A 26,554-nucleotide genomic window follows, 5' to 3' on the forward strand; every position below is an offset into this window, starting at 1 on the left:
TTTTTTTTTTTTTGAGATGGAGTCTCACTCTCTCTGTTGCCCAGGCTGGAGTGCGGTGGCGCAATCTCAACTCACCGCAACCTGCGCCTCCCAGGTTCAAGCGATTCTCCTGCCTCAGCCTCCCGAATGACTGGGATTACAGGTGCCCGCCACCACGTCCAGCTAATTTTTGTATTTTTAGTAGAGACAGGGTTTCACCATGTTGGCCAGGCTGGTCTTGAACTCCTGACCTCAGGGATCCCCCGCCTCGGCCTCCCAAAGTGCTGGGATGACAGACGTGAGCCACCGCGCCCGGCCTGAACAAAGCCTTTTCTGCCCTTTGCATAAAACGACAAACATTTCTGGAGGCCCAGCATCGTGCCGACCCCAGGGGCTGGGAGACGGGGATGCCTCAGGGTGCCTGTCCAGCCTGTGGCACGGGGATTGGTAGGAGCGGTGGCCACACGTTCTGCTCCCCCTGCCACATGTGGGAGGTGGGGAGATGGCCAGGGAGTGAACGGGCGCCAGGAGACCAGACCTGCCGTGCCCACACTCAAGCACCACGACCAGCACAGCGAGGGACCTGCTACTGGTTTCCAGATGTCCTCACACTTTCCCACAGGCTTCCCCTGACGGCACTGGGCACCCGCTCAGCCCCGGCCCCAAACAGCCCATTCAGCGGCCTGGCCCTGCAACAGCTCCCTGCCCAGCTGCTGGGAAAAGCTCCACGTCAGCACGGGAAAGGACGGCTACCCCAATTTTGGAGTCCTCAGCAGAGGCTGGTGCCTGACCCCATGGACGGTCCCCCCCGCCCCCCGACGGTTTAACCTCCATGTGCCCGGCTGAGTCCTCGGTGATCAGAAACGTCCGGCAGATGAGACGCAGCCCCCACCGCTACACACGAGAGCAGGTCACAAACACGGGACCTTCTGAGGATGCTCAGTGGGCCTCTCCACTGGGGCCATCGACAGCCCTGGCAGGTCCCCACCGGACCCCGCAGAAGGTCTGGGGCACCCAGTGTGGATGGGCCGGGCTCTCAGGCGCCCTGTGGACACTCTGGGCTGATGGATCTGGTTAACCGGGAGCCTCGGAAACATCGCAGCAGAGCCCGGAGCCCGGAGGTGAGTCTGGGAGGTGGGACCAAGCTTGGAGTTGGGCAGAGGAACACACAACTCCTTACATAACCACCAGTGGCTCCCAAGTCTAGGAAGACAGTCGGAGAAAGGCCCCCACTGACGGCTGATGCAGCTGGGACAGGAATGTGGAAGATGTGTGCCGATCTGGCCGAGACACAGACACGGGTACCACAGCCGGCTCCGACCGCGTCAACACGAAACAGCTTGCAGGGGCAGCCCGTGGCCCCCCAGTCTGTCCCCATCCTGGCTCTGACTCACCCACCGAAGGCCATCAGACCAAAAGCCAGTAACCGCTCGAATCCTGACCCTGGCCACAGGCCTCCCACCCAGCTGTGTATTCCCACCGCGAGGGACCGTGCCAGCTGTGCACGGCCAGCGTGGGCTCACACGAAAGCAGAGGCCAAGCCGTCCCAAGCACCGAGGAAACGATGACACAGCACGTTTCTCCTCACAGGCAGGCGCACGTGTGAAAACCACCCCAGCTCCTTCTCTCTCCCGCTCGCCCCATCCACACAGAAGCTTCATCGTTCAAGGACCCCCGCGGCCCACGCTGGCTGTGCAGAGCGGCCCCATGTCTGCTGAGGTCCCTTCGCGCCTGGGGGAGGGGCGCACTGCCAGCCTCCCCAGCACCCAGCACCCCACGAGGGGGAAAGCCGCCTTCCCCAGCAGCCCAGTCCCCCAGGCCCACAGCTCCCCACAAGCCTGACTGGGGAGGCTGGTTGTTGTTGTTTTGTTTTTTTTTACAAAAACACCTTGCAAAATGGTCGTCCGAAAAGCACCCACGTTGCCACGTCCCTGCCAAACACCGTGCAGCCCCCAGACCTCTCTGAGTCTACCTCCAACCATTTCAGAACAGCAAACAGGATGCCGCAGCCCCGCTCCTCGCCACCATCGAGGACCCCGACGGAGTGAGCCGTGCACATTAACCCTGGCCGTGCCACCCAGACGCCAAACCAACACTGTCAATGCAAAACGGGGGTTCAGACAGGCGGGAGGGCAGGCTGGAGACGGAAAGACTGCAAGCCTGGAACAGGTGCCGGCTGTTACCGCCACCAGTCCTGGCACCTGGGGTCTCCAGACTTCACCCCTGTGGTCCCATCAATCTGCCCACCTGCAGAATGGAGAGGAAGCGGCAGACATACCATCCGTCCTGGCCCTGACACAGACTCACAGACCCACAACCAAACAGCATCGGCCACAGCGAAACTCCCAGCAGCCAGCGACTCCCCAGGGCCAGGCAGGCAGACGAGCCCAAAACGATTTCCCCGAGCCCCCCGGCCCCCAGCCCTCCGCAGCCGCCGCCACGCATCCACCAGGCCTGGGCCACACACCGTCCGTCCTCGGGGTGAGCATGTCCCTCCGGCACCCCCTGCCTCGCTCAGAAGGTCCCTCCACAGCCTTATGTTTCTAAAAATCTGTCACCCGCAAAACAACAGCCTCTCACTGCGTTTCCCCCGACATCGCCGGGAGCTGCTGCAGCCGCACGCCTTCCCCGGGCCGGGTACCAGCCGTGTTGCTGCCCGGAGCATCTGTGCAGCGCACAGGCGGCGGCAACGACGGGACTCAGACCCAAAATGCTGACTCGGGCACCGTCCTCCGCACGCACGGCCTGCAGCACGGCTAGCCCAGCCCCGGGGGCGCAGACGATCCACAGGGGAGATGCCCCCGACTCACCGGCTTTCTTCTCCTGCCTCCTCCGCGCAGATTCTTTATGCTCTGTGCGCGGCGGGCGTGCGGGGAGGCATCTTCCTTCCCTTTGGCGAGCTGATGCTGTCGGCTCGCCTCCGGCCCGACAATAGGCAGGGAGGCTCGAGCGCCAGGAGCAGATATTTAACGGAAGGCCGGCTGTCCTGTCCCCCGCCCCTCACATCCCTGCCTCCTCATGTCTCCAGGCCCGGGTGGTACCCGGCTCCCCCGGGAAGCTGTAGCCAGCAGCTGAGGCACAAACTAAAACACGGCATGGATGTGGAGCTGACGCTGACGTCACAGGAAAACAAGCATCTCTGCATCAGCACAGCACAGCACAGAGCGTGCGGGCAGCAGCCAGACCCAGGCAGGGCTCGGACGCAGCGGACCTTGGAAATGCAACATGGGAACAGAACCCAGCTGAGCCCGGGGTCCTGCAGGTCGGCCTGCCAGGCTGGGAGTGGGGGACAGTGCAGCTGTGGCCGGGGCAAGTGACCTCTGACCTGCATCCAGAGGCTGTGAATGGGCTCAATGCCAATGGCCAAGGGTCCCGAGCACTGTCCTGCGGCCCCGGAACAGAGGGGAGGAGAGGAGGCATGGGGGCCTTGTGATGTGCTCGTGTCCACCCCACGAACCCCAGCAGTGTGTGCAGGGACGGTGGGCGGAGGGTGCGGGAACAGGAAAGGCCAAGCTTCCCCAGGCTGAAAACTGTCCCATGCGGCCTGGAAATGCACACCCCCAGCCTAAGGCAGGAGACACCCCCATTTCCGAGGCCGGACCTCATGTGCTGTGCTGTGCTGTGCCTGGCTGTGGCCAGCCCGGGCTCCTGGGCAGACCCAGAGCCGTCACCGCTGCTGGGTGGCCTGACCCTCCAACCCCCACCCTGGTACCCTGACAAACCCTGGGACCTAGGCACCACTGGAAAATGAGAGCTGGCATTTTTCTACAGTCATAAAAAACATGGGGGGCGGCAGGGTGCTCGGCTGGGAATTCTGCCCGCTACCCCAATCCCATTCGGCACCTGTGCTGACCCCACATGGGCCAGGCTTCGCACTAGGGGTGCAGAGGGACAGAGGGGAGTGTCCTGCAGACCTCTGGCTCCGACCAGTCACACCGCACGCTCCCTGCATTCTTACGTGCTGTGCCCTCAATGCTCCAGCACCTGCGGCCCTGCTGACTCTGGAAGGACGGCCCCTCGAGGGGCAACCGATTCCTACAGGCAGCAAATGACTCATCCCACAGTGAACCTTCCAAATGCAAACCCATCAACCCAGAACCCTCGCCTGGGCCCACCTCCTACGTGGGCCCCCTGGGGGCCTCCCCACGTCACAGGGACAGCCCCTGCACCCCAGAGCCTGCTGAAGATACTCCGCCTGGCCGACCCAGTGCCTAGTCCCCCCACTTTCCCATGGAAACCACAGTAAAGGCCCCCACTCACACATCCCCCGCCTCTAACCCACTCGGCACTTCCCCGCACGGCCCTGCGAGGCATGAGGAGGTCTCCTCTCGGGAGCTGAGTAACAAACGACCTTCTCGACAGCATCATCTCCTGATCACTGGCCTCCCATACCTGCCTGAACGGGAATAAAACCTCCATTTAAATCATCAAGCTCATAAACCTGTGTTTATCTGCATTCACGGAGTGGAAGTCGGGCCAAAGCCCAGGGTTCAAATTCCAGCTCTGTCAGCAGCTCACCACGAGGCACGGCCACTCCTCCAAAAGGCCAAGCTTCCCTCGTCAGGCGGCTGACCAGCTATGTGAGGGGCATTCCGTAAAATGTGAAACACATAAGCCTAACATGGGCGTCTCACTCAAGTCCCCAAATCTACGGGGAACGAGGGCTGGCAACCTACAATGCCTGGTGCTCCAAATCACGCAAGCTAGGACTTCTATGCTTTTAATTGGCTGAATAAAATGAAAAGGATAATATTTTGAAACACAGGAAAAGAGTCTATAAAATTCAGATTTCAGCATGCATAAAGTTTCACTGGGACACAGCCATGCACCTCCTCGGGTGCCGCCCATGCCTGCTCAGAACCCCAGGCTTCAACTACCTGGCCCTGGACAGAAGCAGCTCGCAGACCCCTGGCTAGGCCTATAAAATCATAAGACCACCGAACACCACAGCCACGCTGGACTCCCATAGGAAATACACATTTATCCTGGTCCAATGTATACTTCACACAGACGGCCGGCTCAGCGTCACGACCACTGTCCTTCAGCCAACTCCTTTCTCCTAATCCATCCCAAAATACCTAGTTTTGCAGAACTCTAGAACATTCAGGCTCAGCAGGCAGATTGTCAATTTTATTAGAAGCCTATTTTAGGGGGAAAACGAGCTTTTCCAGTTTGTTGCAAATAATTTGAGACAAAGCTGAATGAAACCGGATTTTTTAATAAAACAACAGACATACCTATAAATACCAGGGAATCACAGGCGTCCGCTGACAGGCTTCCGTGGTAACCCGCCCACCTAGGCCTGGACGACACCAGCAGCGTCCTCACTAGGCTTGGCTGCCTCCTCTCAGACGCCGTGGGGGCCTGGAACACGCTCGGTGGGGCCGCTCTCCTCCCACTTGACCCTCCCTGGGTGGGAGAGGCGGCAAGGCAGCCTCACTGAGCACTTACCGTGTTCCAGGAGCTCCTCTAAACTCTGTTGAGCTTCACAAAGCCCCTTTTACAGAAGAGGAAACTGAGGCACGGGGAGCCCCACCCACTTGCCCGAAGTCACAGTGCAGGCTCCCTGCCGGTGGGGTTTGAACCCGGCAGCACAGGCGCCCACCTGAGCATTCGGCCCCCACACCGCCCAGGTCACACACCCGGGTGCACTGGCTGCTCCCAGCAGGTGACTCCACAGCAGCCCTGGGTCCAGCACCCTCCACGTCCCTGTGGGGATGGTGTCCCCGCCAAGGACCCCTCCCTGCCCCAGCCTGCAGGGCTGAGGACGGGAGGCAGACGGGGGACGGATCTAGGGATTCCGCCATTGCCCCGAGTGAGACACTACAGCCAGAAGGCCCCAGCGCCCCAAGAGCCCCTTTCTCTTCCTGGCCCACCCTGGCCCCTGCAACTGAGGACTGTCCCCCGCCAGCCCCACCCCGGCCCCTACTGTGGGGTCAGGAAGGGCCCCTCCATGCCCCTCCATGGCTCCACCCATGTGGCTCCAGCCCCTTCCCCTGCTATCTGCCCCAGGACCACCAGCCCGGGAGAGCCCAGGCTCCTCCACTCCCCCTACCTAGGCCAAGGCGACTTTGCCACCCTTGCGTCCAGGAACCCGCTATTAACATCCCTGGTCATGAAAACCTCCTTCTTGCCAAGCAGAAATGGCCTTGGAGCTGGGTTCAGGGGCTGAGCAGGGGATATACCCAGAGGCAAAGGCAACAGTCAAGGTGTCCTCCCGGTCAAATCCCAGGGGCACCACCAGACCCAAGGGGTGAGGCTCGGGAGGGTCCCAGCTGCCTGGCGCCTGGCCCAAGCGTTCCAGGCTCCAGAACCCACTACCAGGATCACCCTAAGTGACAAGATGGGCTACGGTGGGGTGGGGCTGCCTGCTACGGGCAGAATGTGGCACAGAGGACACCCCTACCCAGGGTGCAGGCTGGAGCAGGGTTCTGCTGCCCAGGGATGCTGTCTGTGCTGTGGACAGGCAGAGACCAACAACAGGAAATGCATGGGGCAGCCGGCACTGGTCTGATGGAACCACCAGCTGCTAAGTGGGGTCTGCGGCTGCCCAGCCCAGCGGATTTTGTATTTCCTCCATGGACTCTAAGGACTTCGTAGGCCTGGTCCAGCAGACCATCCAATGCTGCCCTCAGCAGGGTCTGGGTACAAAGCCAGGCTTCCTCCGGCACCTCCTCCACAGGGCGGCACCCTGAGCCTTCACCACACACCACAGGGAGGCCAATGGGGCCTGACTGGGGACCACCCTGTCCCATGGATGCCGCCCAGGCTTGAGGCGACCCACGGAGGAACCCCAGAGCCTCTGGACTGGAACAGCAGCAGAAATGACTCCACCCAAAGGAAGACTGGGACTGCTGCCTACAGCGTCCCCCCTTCCCTCCACATGACGGGCCCAGCCATCTAGAAACAGCACCTTCTCCTCCAGGAATCCCCTGGAGCCAACACAGCGGGGCCAGGGTGTTGGGAGGTCCCTCTCTTACTGCCGGGGTTCAGGGGACTGCCCACCACCCACCAGGAGAAGTGGCAGAAAGGGCCCTGGCTGTCGTCTTGACATCTCCCTCCCTGCCACGTCCACCTACTGTCCTTTGAGACAGGTATCAACACTCACTCGAAGGGGAGTCTGATCCTAAGCACTTTTACAAACATGGTATTATTTATAATCACCCCGTTTTACAGGTAAAGAAAAGCCACCACTAAACGGGCCATTCCCTCAAGGTAATGGCAACGTTCTCGTTGGTGGAGCCCCAGAAACTTTCTGGACACCAACCCCTTTCCACCCCACACCCCCTTGCCCAGTACCCTCCCTGCCAGGTGCAGCAGCCTCCAGCCATAGGGGTTCTCCAGCTGCCCATCACCTCCTGGACTATGCCTCCCAAAGGGACCACCAGGGCTGGGCCCGCAGCTGGGGCTAGGTCCGGAGAGGCCAAAGGCTGGAGGATCTCGCTTTCAACCAGCACAGCACGGACCAGGGGAGGCGCTCTCCGGGACGGGGCTGACGGAGGTTCCGGCGGTTGCATCAGTTGCGGTATTGCTGGAACACTAAGGACAAGCGACTGCAGTAGGGACGCCGTTCAAGACATGGCCAGTGGGGTGGTGACAGCGGGAACCGGGCCACATGTTCCAGTGGCGGCCAGCAGGGTGGTGACAATAGGAACTGGGCCACGTGTACTGGTGGTGGCCGGCAGAGTGGTGAACTGGCGGGAACCAGGCCACGTCTCCCCAACTCTGAGGGGAGGCTGCCCACCCAGGCCTCCCTACTTAGAGGGGTCCAAAAGGGGTGTCAGTCTCATTTACACTGAGCGCCGGCTGGACCTGTCCCAGCCAGAAGAACCTACAGAAGAGCTGCCTGCCGTCTGTCCTGCCAGGTGCCGGCCCAGCACATGGCCCCAGTGACCAGCGCCACTGGCAGCACGAACCTCTCGCGGCTGCGGCGGGGGCCTGGGCGGAGAGCGTTTCCTGGGGACAGAGCCCACCCACAAATGCTGGTGGGGACAGACCACCCAGCACTCCCACAAGATCAGAGGCAGACCTTGATGTAGTCGACTGTGGGGCATTGAAGATGAGCCCCCAAAACGGTAAGTCCACGTCCTGCCCCAGAACCTGCGAGACGACCCTCCTTCGGAAAAGGTTCCGCACATGTGATCAAGTCAAAGTCTCAAGGTGAGTGTCCCGGACTGCCCGGGTGGAGCCCAAAGCTGACCACCGGTGTCCCCGTGAGAAAAGACACAGACATGGGGGGGCCTCAGGGTGACAGGCCAGAGGCTGGAGTGACGTCTGCAAGTCAAGAGCTGACAGCAGCCCCAGAGCTGGGTGGCCAGGAAGCAGGCTGCTCAGAGTCTCCCAAGACAGCCAGCCCTGGCCACACCTTGGCCTCGGGTCTGCAGCCTCCTGGCTCCAGCTTCCCCTTCTGGAGAAGGGGTGCCGAGGAAGGAGGGGGGTCTCTGAGAGTGGCCCCCCCACAGGGCTGCATCAAAGCTGGGCCGCCCCACTCCCCAGCGATGCTCTCCTGTTACCAGGGCTGGGCTGTGGCTTGCAGCCGGGATCTGCCCCAGAGGAGCTGCTCGGAGGTCTTCGGATCCAGCCTTGGTCTCACCGCTGCCCCGAGGAACGTACTGCTGCCTCTCATGGCAGACGTGGCCCAGGCTGACAGGCCTGCCAACGTCCAGCGTCCCATGGCCTGAGGGATCTGCACCGAGGATCTGCCTGAGAGACCTGCTGCATTTTGGGCTATGAGTTTCATCCACTCAAGTCCAAGAGAAGGGCCCTTCCCAGGTTGGCCCAGGTGCCAGCCGATACCACCCCTGACACAGACACTCACGCAAAGCGGCTCAAAGACCAAAATGATAGAAAATAAATTTGTATCACTAGGGGAAGCCAGAAGGGAAAATTTTTTTTTTTTTTTGAGACAGATCTCGCTCTGTCCACCAGGCTGGAGTACAGTGGCCAGATCTCAGTTCACTGTGAGCTCCGCCTCCCGGGTTCACACCATTCTCCTGCCTCAGCCTCCCGAGTAGCTGGGACTACAGGCGCCCGCCACCTCGCTCGGCTAGTTTTTTTGTATCTTTTAGTAGAGACGGGGTTTCACCGCGTTAGCCAGGATGGTCTCAATCTCCTGACCTCGTGATCTGCCTGTCTCAGCCTCCCAAAGTGCTGGGATTACAGGCTTGAGCCACCGTGCCCGGCCAGAAGGGAAAATATTAACAGATTTGAGTATTGAAATAAAAATCACACACACCATTTCTGTATGACCAGACGCAGCAAAGAGGGACAAAGAAGAGGGACCCAGGGATCTACTGGCCACACAGCACCACCCGGTGCTGCAGCGAACAGACAGTGAAGATGGAGAAACAAGCGGCAGAGGGGCCCGAAGCACCTGCGGGCCCTCATGTGGACCCCCGTGCCGCCACCCTCCTGGGCCCTGGGCAGCCAGGCACATGTGGCAGCAGGTGGAGCCCGCAGACCCCAGCTCCACCACCCAATCACTCCACCTCAACACCAACGAGGCTGCCACGGACACACACAGAGGATCCCCACTCGATCAGGGTGTGACCAGCTCTCACCTCCCCCAAAAAACCAGGTGCTCCTGATCTCATCACACGCTCAGCCCTGAATGCCCCGGCCCCCCAGTGTCCATCAGCAAAGGAACGGACAGACAGACAGGGTGAATCGCATCACAGAATTCCTCCAGCCATAAAAAGGAATGAAAAACCAACTAGGGAGAAGACACGTAAAGAAACAGAAGACGTGAACAACACAACAAACCACGTAGCTCTGACAGACACAGCAGAGCACTGTACCCACAACGGGGGCACAACCTCAACACACAGGGGACGTTTTCCAGGACAGAACACCAGTGAGCCACAGATGCAGCCGCAGTAAATCTGAAAAAACAGACATTATCCAAAGTATCTTCTCCAACCACATTGAGATGAACTTAGAAATCAGTTAACAGAAAGAAAACAGAAGAATTCACAAATATACGGAAATAACACTACATACTCAACCAACAGATAGAAGATGAAACCACAAAGAATATCAGAAAATGCTGAGAGATGAATGAAAATAGAAACACAACATATCAAAATTTCAGGGATGCAGAGAAGGTAGTGCTAAGGAGAAAATTTATAGTGATGAACTTTTTGTGTGTGTGAAACACAGTTTTGCCACGTGGCCCAAGGCTGGTCTCCAACTCCTGGCCTCAAGTGGTCATCCCTCTTCAGCCTCCCAAAGCACTGAGATTACAGGCGTAAGCCATGGCGCGCCTGGCTATGGTGATAAATATTTGAAATAAAAAAACGAGAAAGATCTCAAATTAATAACCAAATTTTACACTTTAAGGAACCACAAAAAGAACAAACCAAAAGCTGGCAGAAGGACGGGAATAATAAAGATGACAGCAGGGCCGGGTGCGGTGGCTCAAGCCTGTAATCCCAGCACTTTGGGAGGCCGAGGTAGGCAGATCATCTGAGGTCAGGAGTTCGGGACCAGCCTGGCCAACACGCAAAACCACATCTCTACTAAAAGTACAAAAATCAGCTGGGCATGATGGCGCATGCCTGTAATGCCAGCTACTCAGGAGGCTGAGGCAGGAGAATCAGTTGAACCCAGGAGGCAGAGGGTGACATGAGCTGAGATCAAGCCACTGCACTCTCTCCGTGAGAGAGAGAGAGAGAGAATCTCCCAACAAAGCAAAGCCCAGGGCCTGAAGGCTTCGCAGGCAAATTCTACCAAACACTTAAAGAACTAGCTCCAGTTTTTCTCAAACTTTTCCAAAAAAATTGAAGAGGAAGGAATGCTTCCTCACTCATTCTGTGAGGCCAGCACTACTCTGACACCAAAGTCAAACAAAGTCATGACAAGAACCTCTGGCCATTGAGTATTACGAACATGGACATAATTATCCCTTATGAACATGGACGTAATTGTCCCTTATAAACACAGATATAAAAATCCTCTACAAAATACTAGTAAAATGAATGCAACAGCATATCAAGAAAATTACACACCATGAGCAAGCAGGATTTATTCATAGAATGTAAGGATGGTTCAACGTATGAAGATTAAAGTAATATATCACATGAACAAAATGAAGGAAAAAAACCACATGATTGTTTTAACTGATGCAGAAGAAGCATGTGACAAAATTCAAAGCCCTTTCATGATAAAAACAATTGACAAACTTGGAATAGAAGGAAACTATCTCGTCATAATAAAAACCACGTATGAAAAACCCACAGCAGACATTACACTCAGTGACAAAAATCTGAAAGCTTTTCTTTGAAGATCAGGACAAAGACAAGGATGATTGATCACACCACTTTTATTCAACAGAGTAGTGGAGTTCTAGCCGGAATAATTAGGCAAGATAAAGAAATACAAGGCATCCAAATCAGGAAGGAAAAAGTAAAATTATCTCTGTGCACAGATGATATGATCTTACATGTAAGAAAGCCCTAAAGATTCCACAGAAAGTTATTAGAACTAATAAATTCAGCAAAGCAGCAGGCAAAAAAGTCAACACACAAAAATCAACTGGACTTCTATACACTTACAATAAACAACCCAAAGGGAAATTAAGGAAACAATTCCACTTGTGACAGCATCAAAAAGGATAAAACTTTTAGGAATTAACCAAGGAGGTGAAAGATTTGTACAAAGAAAACTGTAAATCACTGCTGAAAGAAATCAAAGAAGATGTAAACAAATGGAAACACACTTCAGTTCACGGATTGGAAGACTTCATACTGTTAAGACATCAGGACTACCCAAAGTGATCTACAGAGCCAGTGCAACCCCTGCATAAATCCCAATAATGTTTTCTTGCAGAAATAGAAAAGTCTGTCCTAAAATTCATCTGGAATCTCAGGGGACCCCAAAACAATCCTGAAAAGGAAGAACAAAGCTGGAGGGCTCACACTTTATGATTTCAAAACTTCCTACAAAGCTACAGTTATCAAAACAGTGTGGCACTGACTCAAAGAGAGAGACAGAGACCAATGGACTAGAACAGAGACTCCACAAACGAACCCTCCCATATATGGTGAAACAATTTTCAACAAGGGTGCCAATGCCATCCACTGGGGAGTCTTTTCACCAATGGTGCTAAGAAAACTGGACCTCCACATGCAAAGGAACGAAGTTAGACACTTACCTTGCACCGCATACAAAATTTAACTCAAGATAGATCCATGACCTAAACATAAAACCTAAAATTATAAAATCCTTAGATGAAAAAGAAGGGGAAAAGCTTCACAACGTTGGATTTGGCAGTGATTTCTTGGATGTGACACCAAATACACAGGCAACAAGAGAAAAAACAACATTAAGCAGGATTTCAGGAAAATTTTAAAACTTTGTCCATCAAAAGGCACTATCAACAAAGTAAAAACACAACCCACAGAACAGAAGATATTTGCTAATCACATATCTGATAAGGGATTAACATCCAGGACAGAGAACTACTAACACTCACCAACAAAAAAACCAAACAACCCATTCAAAAATGGACACAGGAAGTGAACAGACATTTCACCAAAGAAGATACAGAAATGGTCAACAAGGCCAAGCATGGCAGCTGACACCTATAATCCCAGCACTTTGGGAGGACGAGGCGGGTAGATCACTTGAGGTCAGGAGTTCGAGAATAACCTGGCCAACATGGTGAAACCCCATCTCCACTAAAAATACAAAAATTAGCTGGACATGGTGGCAGGTGCCTGTAATCCCAGCTACTCGGGAAGCTGAAACAGGAGAATCACTTGAACCCGGGAGGCAGAGGTTGCAGTGAGCTGAGATCGTGCCACTGTACTCCAGCCTAGGAAACAGAGCAAGACTCCATCTCAAAAATATATATATAAATAGCCAACAGGCACATGAAAAAATGCTCAACATCACTTATCACCAGAGAAATGAGAACCAAAACCACAATCACATGCCACCTCACGCCCATTAGTACAGCTACTGTCAAAAAACAGAAAAAGGCAAGAGCTGGAGAAGATGGGAGACAGCGGCACTCGTGAACTATTGCAGGGGGTGGAAAATGCTGCAGCCACTGTGGGAAATGGCACAGCAGCTCTTTAAACAGAATTATCGGCCAGGTGCGGTGACTCACACCTGTAATCCCAACACTTTGGGAGACTGAGGTGGGCAGACTGCTTGAGCCCAGGAGTTCAAGACCAGTCCACGCAACATGATGAAACCCTGTCTCTACAAAAAATACAAAAATTAGCCAGGCGTGGAGGCATGTGCCTTCAGTCCCAGCTACTTGGGAGGCTGAGACAGGAGAATCGCTTGAGCCCAGGAAGTAGAGGCTGCAGTGAGCCGAGATCGTGCCACTGCACTCCAGCCTGGGCGACAGAGTGAGACACTGTCTCAAAAATAAATAAAACTAGAATGATCAATGATCCAGCAATTCCACTTCCGGGTCTACACCCAGACTGAAGGCAGGGTCTCCAGAGGTCACTGTGCACCCGTGCTCACAGCAGCATCATTCACGACAGCTAAACTGTGGAAGTCACCCATGTGTCCACCGACAGAAATGGGTAAACAAAATACATCCAGGCAACAGCCTGCGGTTCAGTCTTAAGAAGGAAGGAGACTGTGACACAGGCTGCTCATGGCTGCACCTTGAGGACACGGTGCTGAGTGAAATAAGCTGTCACAAAAGGACAGATCCTGTGCGACTCCACTCACAGGAGGACCCTAGAGTCACCAAACTCACAGAAACAGAAAGCGGTGGGTGGGTGTCGGGGGCTGGGGGAGGCGGAACGGGGAGTGAGTGTTTCACGGGGACAGAGGCTGAGTCTGGGAAGATGAAGAGAGTTCTGGAGATTGGGCGGTGATGATGGCTGGACAGCAATGTGAGTATCGAATACCAATGAATTGTACCTTTAAAAAATGGCTAAGATGGGGCCGGGCTCAGTGGCTCACACCTGTAATCCCAGCATTTTAGGAGGCCAAGATGGGTAGGTCACTTGAGCCCAGGAGTTTGAGACCAGCCTGGGCAACATGGTAAAACCCTATCTCTACAAAAAACAAAGCAAAACAAAACAAAAAAACCTCAGCCAAGAGTGGTAACGCACACCTGTAATCCCAGCTACTCGGGAGGCTGAGGTGCGTGGACTGCTTGAGCCTGGGAGGCAGAGGTTGTAGTGAGCCAAGATTGCACCATGCACTCCAGCCTGGGTGACAGAGCAAGACTCCGTCCCCCCCCCCCACCCCCCCCCCCCAAAAAAAAATAAAAAGGGAAAAAAAAAAAATTTGTGCAATTTTACCAGAAAAGAAAAAAGATCTGCAGTGCTAAGAATGCCCCAGCATGGAAGAACCTTGGGAAGGTCAGGCGGGTGAAAGCCACCAGAGGCAAAAGGACAGACGTGCGGGATTCCACAGACACCAAACGTCCAGGATCCGCGGGGCCACACGGACTCCAAACGTCCAGAATCCACAGGGCCACAGAGATAGAGGCCGAGCGGAGGTGGCCAGGGCCGGGGCTGGGGCGGAACGGGGAGTGACCGCTGACGGGCATGGGTTTCCTTTTGGAATATATTTTGGGTTTGGAACTACACAGAGGTGATAGTTGCAAGTATAGAGTGTTTCTAGAAATCTATAAAACCGGCCGGGCGCGGTGGCTCACGCCTGTAATCCCAGCACTTTGGGAGGCCAAGACGGGCGGATCACGAGGTCAGGAGATCGAGACCATCCTGGCTAACACGGTGAAACCCCGTCTCTACTAAAAAATACAAAAAACTAGCTGGGCGAGGTGGCGGGCGCCTGTAGTCCCAGCTACTCAGGAGGCTGAGGCAGGAGAATGGCTTAAACCCGGGAGGCGGAGCTTGCAGTGAGCTGAGATCCAGCCACTGCACTCCAGCCTGGGCAACAGAGCGAGACTCCATCTCAAAAAAAAAAAAAAAGAAATCTATAAAACCAATTAACTTCGTCTAGACACACATAGAATGTGCCAGAAGGTCCTCTGCTGACGGTGAGACAGGCACGTCCAGGCGTCTGAACCAGGCCCACGGTACAGCCGCAGTCCTGCCCTCATCCGCCTCTGGCGTGCTCCATCCACTGTCTACACCTCCCAGTCTGACCCTTCTCACTGACCCTCAGCCTTGGCAGTGCTGCCTGAGCACAAAAACACCTGTCAACATCCCCACAGGTGCTAAAACCACAGAGCCCCCGGCGGCGGCCACTGGCAACCAGAGCAGGGTGTCCTGTCTAAGATGAGCACCGAAGTCACAGCGAAAGAAACACGTATGACATCCGGGAGAGCGCCAGCCCCCCAAGCCCTGGTGGCCTGGGACCCCGAGTGGGCAGTGTGTTCTCACACACTCCTGACACTAGCACCATAACACCCAGCCCACGTCCAGGTGGACATCAGCACACAGGACAGGGTGGGGCGGGTTCCGCACCCCCGGCATCCACCTCTGACCTCCTCGGCAAAGGCTACCCCAGAGGCTCTGGCGGAATGTCCCCAACCGGGCTGAGTGGTCCCCAAAGCCGAGGAGCCACCCCTGGTAAACATCTCAAGGACCTACTCATGTGTCCCAGGAGGTCCTTCCTCGGGGCTTGGCCACGTTCTCCGCATTCCCCACAGTGACTCGGCCGCCACCCCCACAACACACTCCCCTGCAGAGCCCAGGCCCCGAGGCATCCTGTGCCCCCCCCCCCCAACTCCCCCTTCCTCCACCGCAGTGGCCGAGCAAACGCGGGCCCCCCTTCCCTACGTGAGGCCGGCAGGTTGTCCACACGGGCAGACAGGCGCCGCTGAGGTCGCAGACAGAAAAAGCAGACCCCAGACCCCCAGGCAGGGTGGAGACAAGAGGCAGACATGTCGCAGAAACACGACGGGCTTCCCCCGCCCCCAGGGGCTACGCTGGCCAATGTGGACACCTTTGGGTGTGCACGGTCTCAGCACACATGGGACAGATGAGCACAGTCCTGTCACCAAGTCAAAAAATCACCCAGGTGGCAAGTAAACATGGCCCGTGGTCCCCTCCTACAAAGCAGCAGCCTGAGGCTGCAGGGCGCTGTGGAGGGCACAACCGTCGTCTTACCCACGGGGAGTATGTCTTATTTATGTGTTTACGTAAACGTTATGTGCTCGCACCCAGCCCCACCCTGAGCTGCTCCAGGCACCCCCAGAACAGCCCCATCTCAGAAGTCTCTCCCTGACCCACACCCCTGCAGGGCCCCTGAGTCTCTCCCTGACCCACACCCCTGCAGGGCCCGAGTCTCTCCCTGACCCACACCCCTGCAGGGCCCAGTCTCTCCCTGACCCACACCCCTGCAGGGCCCCTGTAGCCCACAAGCTGGCCCCAGTCCCACTTGAGGCAAAACTACAGCCGATCACCCACCCTTGCTCCTAGACCTCGCCGACCTGGGTGGACGCCGTCTGGCCCCCTCGGGGCTCCCAAAGTTCTTACCCCGGGACTCCCCATTCCCCCACCGCCTTCTCAACATGGCCTCTGAATTCCAACCTGCACCCTCGCCCGGCCACTCCCGCCTGGGATTGTGGACGTCACACGTCATCTCCCTTCCACCTGCCTCCCACTGGGACACACAGGGTCCCCATCTCTCCCGCCCAGGTGGTACCATCTCCAAGAGCCACAACCAGGGCTGAACAAAGGAACGTGCCCCCCACCTCCTCACACTTGCCTCGTGCTGCCTAAACCACCGGTGGTGTCTGCCTGCCACGGCCATACCCCATCCCCTCCTGCCGGCCCCTGGGCAGGTCCGGCCCCAGACCACCCGCTCCACTCCTGCCAGGGCCCGCCTCTGGATGTCTCCTCGGCCTTGCCGGCCACGGTTCAGGGACCCCTGTTGGCTGAGGGCTTGAAACCAGGATGCCACGCCGCCCTCTCCCCGGGGTGATCATGGAAATCCCGTGGCTCCTGGGGCCTCCCCTACGCTAAGTGCTGCCAAACCTCTATTCGACCCCACTTCTCCCTGGAAGCCGAGACTCTAACCCCAACTGCCCACTCGCCCTCTTGGCCTGAATCTGCCCCCACCTCCGCTTCCTGCCCAACACAGGGCACCGCCAACACCCAGCATCCAGCCTGAGGCCAATCCGGTGTGCACCCTGGCAGCAGGGGTTGGGGACACCTTGCCCGAAGGGCACTGAGCCACGTGCCCTGCACTGGACAGGCAGCAGCCTCGGTCCAGGATCTCCTGCCCACACAACAAACAAGGCGTGGCACGGATGCTGAAGGCAGTGTGGGGTTTGGAGGGCGGGGGTGGAACCCCATCAAACACAGCCATGGGATGCATGGCCCCAGAGCAGCGTAGCCACCTGCTCAGGGCCCAGCGGTCTCCGGGATGTGGTAGGAAGTGAGGTCAGAAGCTTCCCTCTGAAGCCACAACCCCTAGGACTCACTTTCCTTCCGACGGAGCCAGTGTGGAACGGAGGGAGCCCCCACTCCAGCTCAGGGGCCAGCAGGGACCAGGAGTAGACAACTGGCCTGGGGGTGGTCATGAGCTGAGGCAGCCACATGGGAGCAGTGTCCAGCCTCCCACCTGGCCTTTCCCTCCTAGGGAGACAGCCAGGCACCCCTGGACTTCTCATGCCACCAACCAGCCAAGCGAGTCCCCCGCCACGTGGTGCTGTCAGCCAGAACATGGACAGGCAGCAGCTGTGGTCACCATGGCTGCTCATGCCCTGACGCTCCACGAGGGTGAACCTCCAAAAACGGCACCACTGCCTCCTCCTTGGCACAATGGATCGATAGTTCAACCCCCTGACGTGCAAGACCGGGGTAGGAAACCCCCGTACTCACTGTCTTCTCCTGGACACGGCAGTCCCGGCTGCTCAGGGGTGCTCGGGAAAACTGGATGAGAGAGAGGAAGAGAGAGCGTCAAGGCCCCGCGGCTGCCACTCAACAGTCTCCCGGAGGAAGTCCCGCCTCAGGCAGGCTGAGCACACGGACTTCACACAAGGCGCACGTGGCATTGCCAATGAGCGCCCGCTCCTGGGAGACATGAAACCCAGTGCGTCTACGTAGGCCAGGCTCCTTTAGGTAGGACTTAAAAACCCACAGAAAAATGTAGGGTAAAAGGCAATCAGAGGGACCTGGACAGCAGAGCCGTCAGAGAAAGCTACTGATTTGTATTTTTAAACTATATAAAAATGGGGAAGAACTGCAATTACTTTGAAAACTGACTTTTAAAAGCACTTCAGATTCCTTTTTTTTATACTCAAGGCAAAGTTCAAAATTATTTCAACACACATCCTGGGCTTCCACGATAAATTATTAAAAAAGATGCTTAGGAAATATTAAAACTTGGCTGGAAACGATGGCTCACGCCTGCAATCCCAGCATTTTGGGAGGCTGAGGAGGGTGGATGACGAGGTCAGGAGATCAAGACCCTCCTGGCTAACACAGTGAAAAAAAAAAAAAAAAAAAAAAAAAAAAAATTAGCCAGGTGTAGTGGCACATGCCTTAGTCCCAGCTACTCGGGAGGGTGAGGCAGAAGAATCACTTGAACCCGGGAGCCGGAGGCTGCAGTGAGCTGAGATCACGCCACTGTACTCCAGCCTGGGCGACACAGCAAGACTCCATCTTAAAAAAAACAAAAATCAGCCAGGTGTAGTGGCACATGCCTTAGTCCCAGCTACTCGGGAGACTGAGGCAGGACAATCGCTTATACCCGGGAGGTGAAGGTTGCAGTGAGCAGAGATAGTGCCACTGCACTTCAGCCTGAGGGCAGAGCCAGACTCTGTCTCAAAAAAACAAAACAAAACAAAAAAGTTTTGGAGAGATGGGGGTCTGACTATGTCTGACCAGGTTGGTCTTGAATGCCTAGGCTGAAGCGATTCTCCCACCTCGACCTCCCAAAGTGCTGGGATTACAGGCGTGAGCCACTACACCCGGTCTAGTCTTTACATTTAAAGCCACGTTGATATAAAGGGCTACAAAAATTAAATATTGTAACCAAGTAGCCCCGTGTCCAGGAGAATGATGGATGTGTCAGAAAACTGTGGGTGGTTTCGAGCTTTGGTCCCATCTTGGACTCAGTGGTCCGTGGCCAGACGCCTGGCAAGGAGCCCAAGCTAAGCCAGAAGTGGACACAGAGACACAGATGTGGCTGGCTGGCCACAGCTGCTGGAAGCACATTCGCAGGCCACAGACACCCTGGAGACCCCAGCAATACTAGGGAGCCTAAAGTGCTCACCTAAAGACAAAGTCACATCTCCCACGCGTCAGCTCATCACAGGGCTTTGAACTTAAAGCCAAGGACAGCTGTGAGCCGGGAGCTGGGCCCAGGGTGCACCGGGCAGGTGAGGTGGCTGGTGGGGCTGTCCCCACTGTCCACACGCACCACGGGCTCTACGCTGGCCACTGGAGCCTCTGAGCAGTTTATGGGTTCTTCATAAGAGCAGTTTGCATTTGGGTTAATAAAATGTCAAAGAAAAGGCTGGGCGCGGTGGCTCACGCCTGTAATCCCAGCACTTTGGGAGGCCGAGGCTGGCGGATCACGAGGTCAGGAGATTGAGACCATCCTGGCTAACACGGTGAAACCCCGTCTCTACAAAAAATACAAAAAATTAGCCAGGTGTGGTGGCGGGCGCCTGTAGTCCCAGCTACTCGGGAGGCTGAGGTAGGAGAATGGCGTGAACCCGGGAGGCAAAGCTTGCAGTGAGCCGAGATCACACCACTGCACTCCAACCTGGGTGACAGAGCGAGACTCCATCTCAAAAAAAAGTCAAAGAAAAAAACTCAAATGGCATTACATTAGACATCCCTAAATTCTCTGGCAAAATAGGATTTTTTTTTTTTTTTTTTTTTTTTTGGGAAAAAGTCTCGCCCTGTCCCCCCGGTTGGGGTGGAGTGGCCGGACCTCGGCCCACTGCAAGCCCCGCCTCCCGGGTTTACGCCATTCTCCTGCCTCAGCCTCCCGAGTAGCTGGGACTACAGGCTCCCGCCACCTCGCCCGGCTAGTTTTTGGATTTTTTTTTAGTAGAGATGGGGTTTCACCATGTTAGCCAGGATGGTCTCGATCTCCTGACCTCGTGATCCACCCGTCTCGACCTCCCAAAGTGCTGGGATGACAGGCTTGAGCCACCGCGCCCGGCCGGCAAAATAGGATTTTAAACCATGATCCTATACGGCCTCCAACCCCCCAGGTGGTCTGGCAGGCACCCACAGCCAGGAACAGTCCCCAGGGCTGCCCACCATAGACCCCACCACTGACCATGAATGATGAGGCCTTCGTCCCTGCGCTGACGGGCCAGGCGGAAAGCCTCTTCCAGCTCCATCTGGGAGGACACCGTGCAGGGGTCACCTGGGTGGGGCAGGAGACGGCGCTGAGGTTGCTGAAGGCCCGAGGCACAGAGGGCTGTGAGGGGCCCGCTCAGCACACCAGACAAGGGTCTAGTCCCACTGCTCAGATCGGCCACCTCCTGGCAGGGTTGGGAGGTCCAAGGACGGCCGTGCACACTAGGGAGTCACCTGGCCCCCAGTGCCGCATCAGAGCCACCCAGGAAGGGAAGCTGGTGCACTCGCAGCCCTGGGCACCACTTGGAGGGCTAAGCAGTGAGCAGGGCTGAGGACTCTCTCCTGAGGTCAGTCCCGGGTGCAGGGAAAGTTCCTTGCCCTCTGTGGCTGGACAGGGACATGGAGGCGTACAGAACCCACGCCCTGCGGGGCTGTATCCAACCCAACGGGGGTGGCATCAGGCTCCACCCACACGGCCGTGTCCTCAGCCAACAGCTGCCCGCCAGCCCCTGGGAGAAAGGGGTCTCTCTGGACGTCTCCCAATCCCCTCCCATCCTTTTCAGGATGTGTGTCTAAGAGAGAGGAGGCAGACACGGCGAGCCCTGGCTGCACGCGCCCTCCCCACGGTCCCTAGAACATGAAGAGCCCATCCTTCCAGAAGCACCTACTGGAAAAGGCCAGGACATGAGAAAGGAGGTCAGAGGAAGAGGGGAGGACCTGCCCAGGGTGGGGCAGGGAGACCCCCTGCAGGCAGTTCAAGACCAGAGCCCCTCCTAGGGGCATCGGGGCCCAGGTCCTTGTTAAGCATCTGCAACCATCCTCTTTCCCACCACCCCACTGGGGAAAAGTTGGCTCCAACAAGTTTAATTCCATGGTTTTAAGTCTCCCCACAGAAGAGGCTGAGCACACTCCGCACACAGAGGCTGCCCTGGCGAAGTCCCCTGAGGCTGAGGATTCTGGGCTACCTTCGCTGTCCACCCACTTGAGGGTGAGCGGGTGCTGCTGGTGCAGACGACACATGTCTCTCACTTCCTCGCAGAGCTCCTCGAAGGTTGTGGCGGCGTCCACGCTGGTGATGAAGATGTCCCTGGGGCGGAGGGGACATGGGCCTCTGTTACCGTGGGGCATATTTGAATCAAATTAAACAATTATTACTGATTAACCAAATCATGGATTAGATAAGTGAAACTGTCCCCAAAAACAACATGACGGCCTCCCCCACGCCCCTCCAACACAAAACAGAACCATTAACCATAACCACCGTTTAAAAACGACCACCATCAGCTTCCTTGCGCAAAGAAGAAAGTGCGACCTACCTGGCTGGAAAGAATGAGGTCCAACTGGGAGAAAAGAAAGTGCCCTCTTGTGGGAGGCCTGGCAACGGCACCTGGTCGGACTCCCGTTCAAGTTCACCCAAATGTGGGTGACCCCGGGATGGACACAAGCTGGGTCGGTGCAGGCCCCCCCGGCTTCGGTAAGGTAAAGGAACCCAGTCAGACCTGCCCCCAGACCTCAATGGTGCCAGCGGTGGAGGCCAGACCTTCAGGCGGTGAAGTGGCGGCAGATTAAATAATTCCATAATGAAAGGTCGCTCTTTAGACTCCAGAGTGGGCACTGGCTCCGCTGCTGCGGCTATGACAGAAGCCTGGGCACATTTTTCTTTTTTTGAAAACCGAGTCACACAGTGTCAGTGTCTTTTATCTTCTCAACCCCAGACAGGACCTGAATCCCAGGGGCTGGAGAAGCTCAGGGACCCCCAGGCACCCTTTGAAGGCTGGCGCTTCCCTGCTGCTAGAAACCCGAGGTCCCCCCATCACCGCCTGCACTGAGCAAGAGCTGGTCTCACCCTGCGTGGAGGGGAGGGACCACCACAGGGCCTAGCTGGTGTTTCCTGAAACTCGGAGCAGGAATCACACCCTCGTGGAACACACTGAAATTTCAGAGAAATCTACGGCTTTCTGACACCCACAAGAGCGCAGGGCAAGAACACAGGGCCTATAAAAAGAAGCCTGAAGGGGTGTAAGACGTCCCAAACCACAGAGATACAGGCTCTGCTCTTTGCAGACACTGCTGGCTCCCCATCAAGGTTATCTGAATTCGTCAGACAAGTTTCAAGAAACAAAGTTCTCATCCCAGACAAGAACTCCACTGCAAACAGAACACAGGATCTGACCACAGTCGCAGCCCCGGCATAGCAGCCCAGGGCCCACCTGCCCCACAGGCTCACCCAGCCCACCCTGGGCCCCAGCCACCCACCCCTTCCTGCTGGAACTGGCCACCCAGCACCTGCCCCCAGTGCCCGAGCACCCCACAGGAACCACCCTGGCTGGCCTTCGCCACAGCCCGCAGCATCACGGCAGATTAGGAAAGTGAGGAACGGAGGGTCACATACCCATTACCCTGGGTTCGCCCCAAGCTGACATCCACGCCTGCTGCCTGACCTGGCGTCCAACAGTCCGACCACCAGGAACTCCAGAGTGGGAGTCAGCCATCCCTTCACCTTTGACCCCTTCCTGCCCCATGCCCCCGCCCCACACAGTCCTGTCCCCAGGTGGAAGCCAGTTTCCTGCCAATCTGGAGGCCAGGTGGGTGGCTCCAGTCAAACCCCAGGACTTGGGAAGTGTCGGGCCACCACCCCTAACCCTATCCCAATCCTGAATCAAACAGCTGCTCTGTGCCCCTCGGCAGGGGTGTCCAGGACCCAGCACCCAGCAGCCAGCTGGGCCGCCAGGGAGAGACTGCTGTGTCTCTGCAGGGCCCAGCACCAAGCCCTGAGCTACCGCCCACCCTGGTCTCTGGGCTTTGCACACGGAAGCTCCCTGAACACAAAAGTTGTCTGAGCTGGGCCAGGTGCGGTGGCTCACGCCTTTAATCCCAGTGCTTTGGGAGGCCGAGGTGGGCAAATCACAAGGTCAGGAGTTCAAGACCAGCACCAGCCTGGCCAACAAAGTGAAACCCCATCTCTACTGAAACTACAAAAGATTAGCCAGGTGTGGTAGCAGGCGTCTGTAGTCCTAGCTATTCGGGAGGCTGAGGCAGGAGAATTGCTTGAACCTGGGAGGTGAAGGATGCAGTGAGCCGAGAACACACCACTGCAGCCTGGGTAACAGAGCAAGACTCTGTCTCAAAAAAAAAAAAAAACGTCTGAGCTGGAAAAGGTAAGAGCCAGCACCAGTGTTTGCGACGCTAGAAGAATGGGCATCTGAGACTCGATCTGGGAGCCTGGCCCAGGTCACCTGGGACTCCCTCAAAACACAGGTGTCCGGGGACCCCTCAGGCCCACAGGGAGCCAGGGAGGAGGCGAGGATTGGATCTCAAGTGTGCTCAGAGGGCCCTGGGGGGATGGGCAAGGATGATGGGGTGGCCATGCCCCATGGGGGTGACTGAAGAGCTCCTCCTTTTTCTTTTTTTTTTTTTTTGAGACGGAATCTTGCTCTGTCACCCAGGCTGGAGTGCAGTGGCGCCATCTCGGCTCACTGCAAGCTCCGCCTCCTGGGTTTACGCCATTCTCCTGCCTCAGCCTCCCGAGTAACTGGGACTACAGGCGCCCACCACATCGCCCGGCTAGTTTTTTTTTTTGGGTATTTTTTTAGTAGAGACGAGGTTTCACCGTGTTAGCCAGGATGGTCTCGATCTCCTGACCTTGTGATCCGCCCGTCTCGGCCTCCCAAAGTGCTGGGATGACAGGCTTGAGCCACCGCGCCCGGCCAAGCTCCTCCTTTTTCTAAAGACTAGTCTTCCACGTGTCCACACTCAGCTACCTCCACGGACATCAGCGTCTCACCCCAGGGACGGAGTTTCTAGGGCTTCCAATAACCCAGTACTCATCCTGGCAACCGCTTTCTGGAACTGCGTCATTGCCCTAAGGCCTGCGTGTCCCACCCCACAGCCAGTCCCCTCAGAGAGGCACCGGGTGCCAAGAGGGACGAGGAGCCAGCGTGGGGAGAAGGGCACTTCGCACTCTCCAGTAGAGAGGAGGGAGACCTGGGAGGGGACGGAGGAGAGAAGGAGTGGTAGGAGCAGGGAAGACCCAGAGGGGAGACAGGCCCTGGAACAGGGAGGAAGGTGAAGGAAGAGGTGCGGCAGGGAGGGAGAGAGGGGGGAGCGGGAAGAGGGGGGAAAACAACAGGGAAGGGAGGGAAGAGGAAGGGGCGGGAGCCTGGTCTCTCCAGCCCGGGAAACCAGAGTCACCGGGTGGAATTACACCCGCCCCACCACCAAAGTGCTCCCAGGGGCCAAAGCAGGACAGAGGGAGGACGGGGCGGCCCAGAACTCCAGGGCACTGCCCCTGAGCCTTGGTCCCGGGAATCGGGCACCGGGATGCAGGGGGGCCTGGCCTCCCTCTTGCAGGACGCCCCTGACCTCCACACCATCACCTGTTGCCTAGTTTGGTGGCTCCAGGCTGGGAAGGAGAGAGCAAGCCCAGGTCCCTGGACAAGTCCAATAGCCAGGACCTCAATCACACCCAGTTTTAACCGGCTGACTTCCAGGCCAAAAGACATGGCTGCCCTACCTCTTTGGGTGGGGTTGGACGGTCAGTTCCCCAGAAATTCCTTTCTTCTGGTTTCTGGCACCAAATCCGACCCCACTGCACCCCGAGGGTTCCAGGTGCTTGCCATAGGGGGGCTGCAGAGACCCCAACCTTCCCAAAGAAGAGACAACTGAGCCTCCTCAACAAACCCGGGGCCAAGCAGCCCCATACGGCTGACCCCAGACCCCAAGACAAGGTTCGCAAGGAGCTGAACCCGCTCAGACTCGCAGGGCACCACAGGGATCCCTGGGGTACTGTCCTGAGAGGACATGGCCCAGGGAACATGTCACCCACTTAACCCTGCCAGCCCTCCCTGCCTCTGGGGCTCAGGTTGCCACTGTGGGAGCTAAGGGCGCACCGGGGCAGGAGCAGCTTTTCAAGATCCCAAGGACCATCCAGTGCAAGCCAGGAGCCCGCAGTCCGCTCCCCTCCCTCTCCGCAGCAGGGGCCACCCTCACCGGAGCCGAGGTCCGAGTTCGGGGCTCCTGGGGATGCAGGCAGGTGGAAGAACAAACCCACGGGTCCTCCCTTCCCCACCACCCACACTTCGGGGGGCAGCGACCCCTCCGCTGTGCCTGTGAGCCCGGCCACCTGGTGCAGCCCCCACCACCCCCAGCAGCGCTGCCCCAAGGCGACAGCCAAGCGTCCAGGACCCCTCGGCTCCGGCCCCTGACTGCGCCCCCTCCCACAGCCAGGCAGGGGATTCCGGGGGGGCGGGTGCGACGCAAGCCCCGGGGCCAGTCTCGGCCGCGCCGTCGCCTCCAGAAACCCCTGTCCCCACCCGACCACCCGGAGCCCTGCCGGGGGCTGCAGTGGAACCACCGCGCCCGCGCCCCGGGTCTCCGGACTTTGGCTAAAGCGAGACCCCCGGCCGGGTAAACGGGGAGAACATTTAGGAAACGCGGATTTTAAGAAACCCGAAACCCGCCAGGAGTTTTCACAACTTGATGAAAACTTTCAATCCTTACAGGTTTGCGGCCGGAATGTCCCCGCCCAACTTTCCAGCGAAAACGTCAACCACGGTGACCCGGCCGAGGAGCGCGCGGCGCGGGGCCGACCCCAGGGAAACCCGGTCCCGGGAAAGGAGCCGGCGCTGCCCACGAGGTGTCCGCGGGTGACGCTCACGGGCGGGGACTGAGGACCTCCCGCGACAGCCCCGGGCCCGCAGCGACCTCGCCGCCCTCACCCTCCCTCCCTCCAGCGCAGGAGCCCCGACGGCTGTGCCCTCCCCGCCCTCCCTGCCTCACCCGCCGCCGCTCCCCGCCCTCCCGGCCGCTCACCCTCCGTAATGCGCCTTGAGGCGGACGCGGCCGCCGCTCCCGTCCATCTTGGGGCTGGTCCTGCTGGGCATGGCGCGCTCCGCCGGCCGCCGTCAGCGCTGCGCCCCGGGAGCTCCGGCCATGGCGCGGGGCGGTGGCGCCAGGTGGGGCCGCGGCGGAACGCGGAAGGCAGCGCCCAGGACCGACGGCTCCGGCCCGGCCCGGCCAACTCCGCGGAACTCCGCGGAACTCCCGCGGCGCGCGGGGCGGCAGCTGGGGGCGCGCGGGGCGGGACCGTCCGGCGGGGGCGGGGGGGGGGGGGGGGGGCGGTGTCCGAACATGGCGGACCGAGGTGGAGCCGGCGGCCAATCGGCGGGGCGGGCGGTCCCGGGGCGGGCGGTGGCACCTGTGGCCAATGAGGGCGAGGCGGGGCCTCCACCTGGGCCAATCCTCGAGGGACCCCCGGCAGCGGCCCAATGGCGAGGCGCGGGCGGGGCTACCTGTCGGGCGGGGCGCGGCGCACCTGCGCCAATGAGACCGCGCGCGGCGGGGCTCTGCTCGGCAACCGGAGGGGC

The 26,554-nt window shown here is 57.7% G+C and overlaps 1 protein-coding gene across 2 annotated transcripts in view; it reads right to left on the reverse strand.

The window, feature by feature from the left end:
* PRKCZ (protein kinase C zeta) overlaps nt 1–26,284 on the reverse strand; it is a 145,645-nt gene extending 119,361 nt beyond the window's left edge. Inside the window, exons 1-4 of one of the 2 annotated variants that reach the window (XM_023215135.2) lie at nt 26,001–26,284; nt 21,155–21,276; nt 20,167–20,256; nt 17,751–17,801 (exon numbers count right to left, since the gene is read on the reverse strand). In XM_023215135.2, coding sequence (XP_023070903.1) covers nt 17,751–17,801; nt 20,167–20,256; nt 21,155–21,276; nt 26,001–26,071 — 334 coding nt within the window. In that variant the 5' untranslated portion in view covers nt 26,072–26,284. Of the gene's footprint in view, nt 1–2,789; nt 3,255–17,750; nt 17,802–20,166; nt 20,257–21,154; nt 21,277–26,000 lie in introns of those variants that run through there. The other variant, XM_023215136.2, reaches the window with a different exon arrangement.
* Between the last annotated feature and the right edge of the window lie 270 nt (nt 26,285–26,554).

The sequence above is a fragment of the Piliocolobus tephrosceles genome, chromosome 1 (genome assembly GCF_002776525.5).
Source record: "Piliocolobus tephrosceles isolate RC106 chromosome 1, ASM277652v3, whole genome shotgun sequence".
Taxonomy (NCBI): domain Eukaryota; kingdom Metazoa; phylum Chordata; class Mammalia; order Primates; family Cercopithecidae; genus Piliocolobus; species Piliocolobus tephrosceles.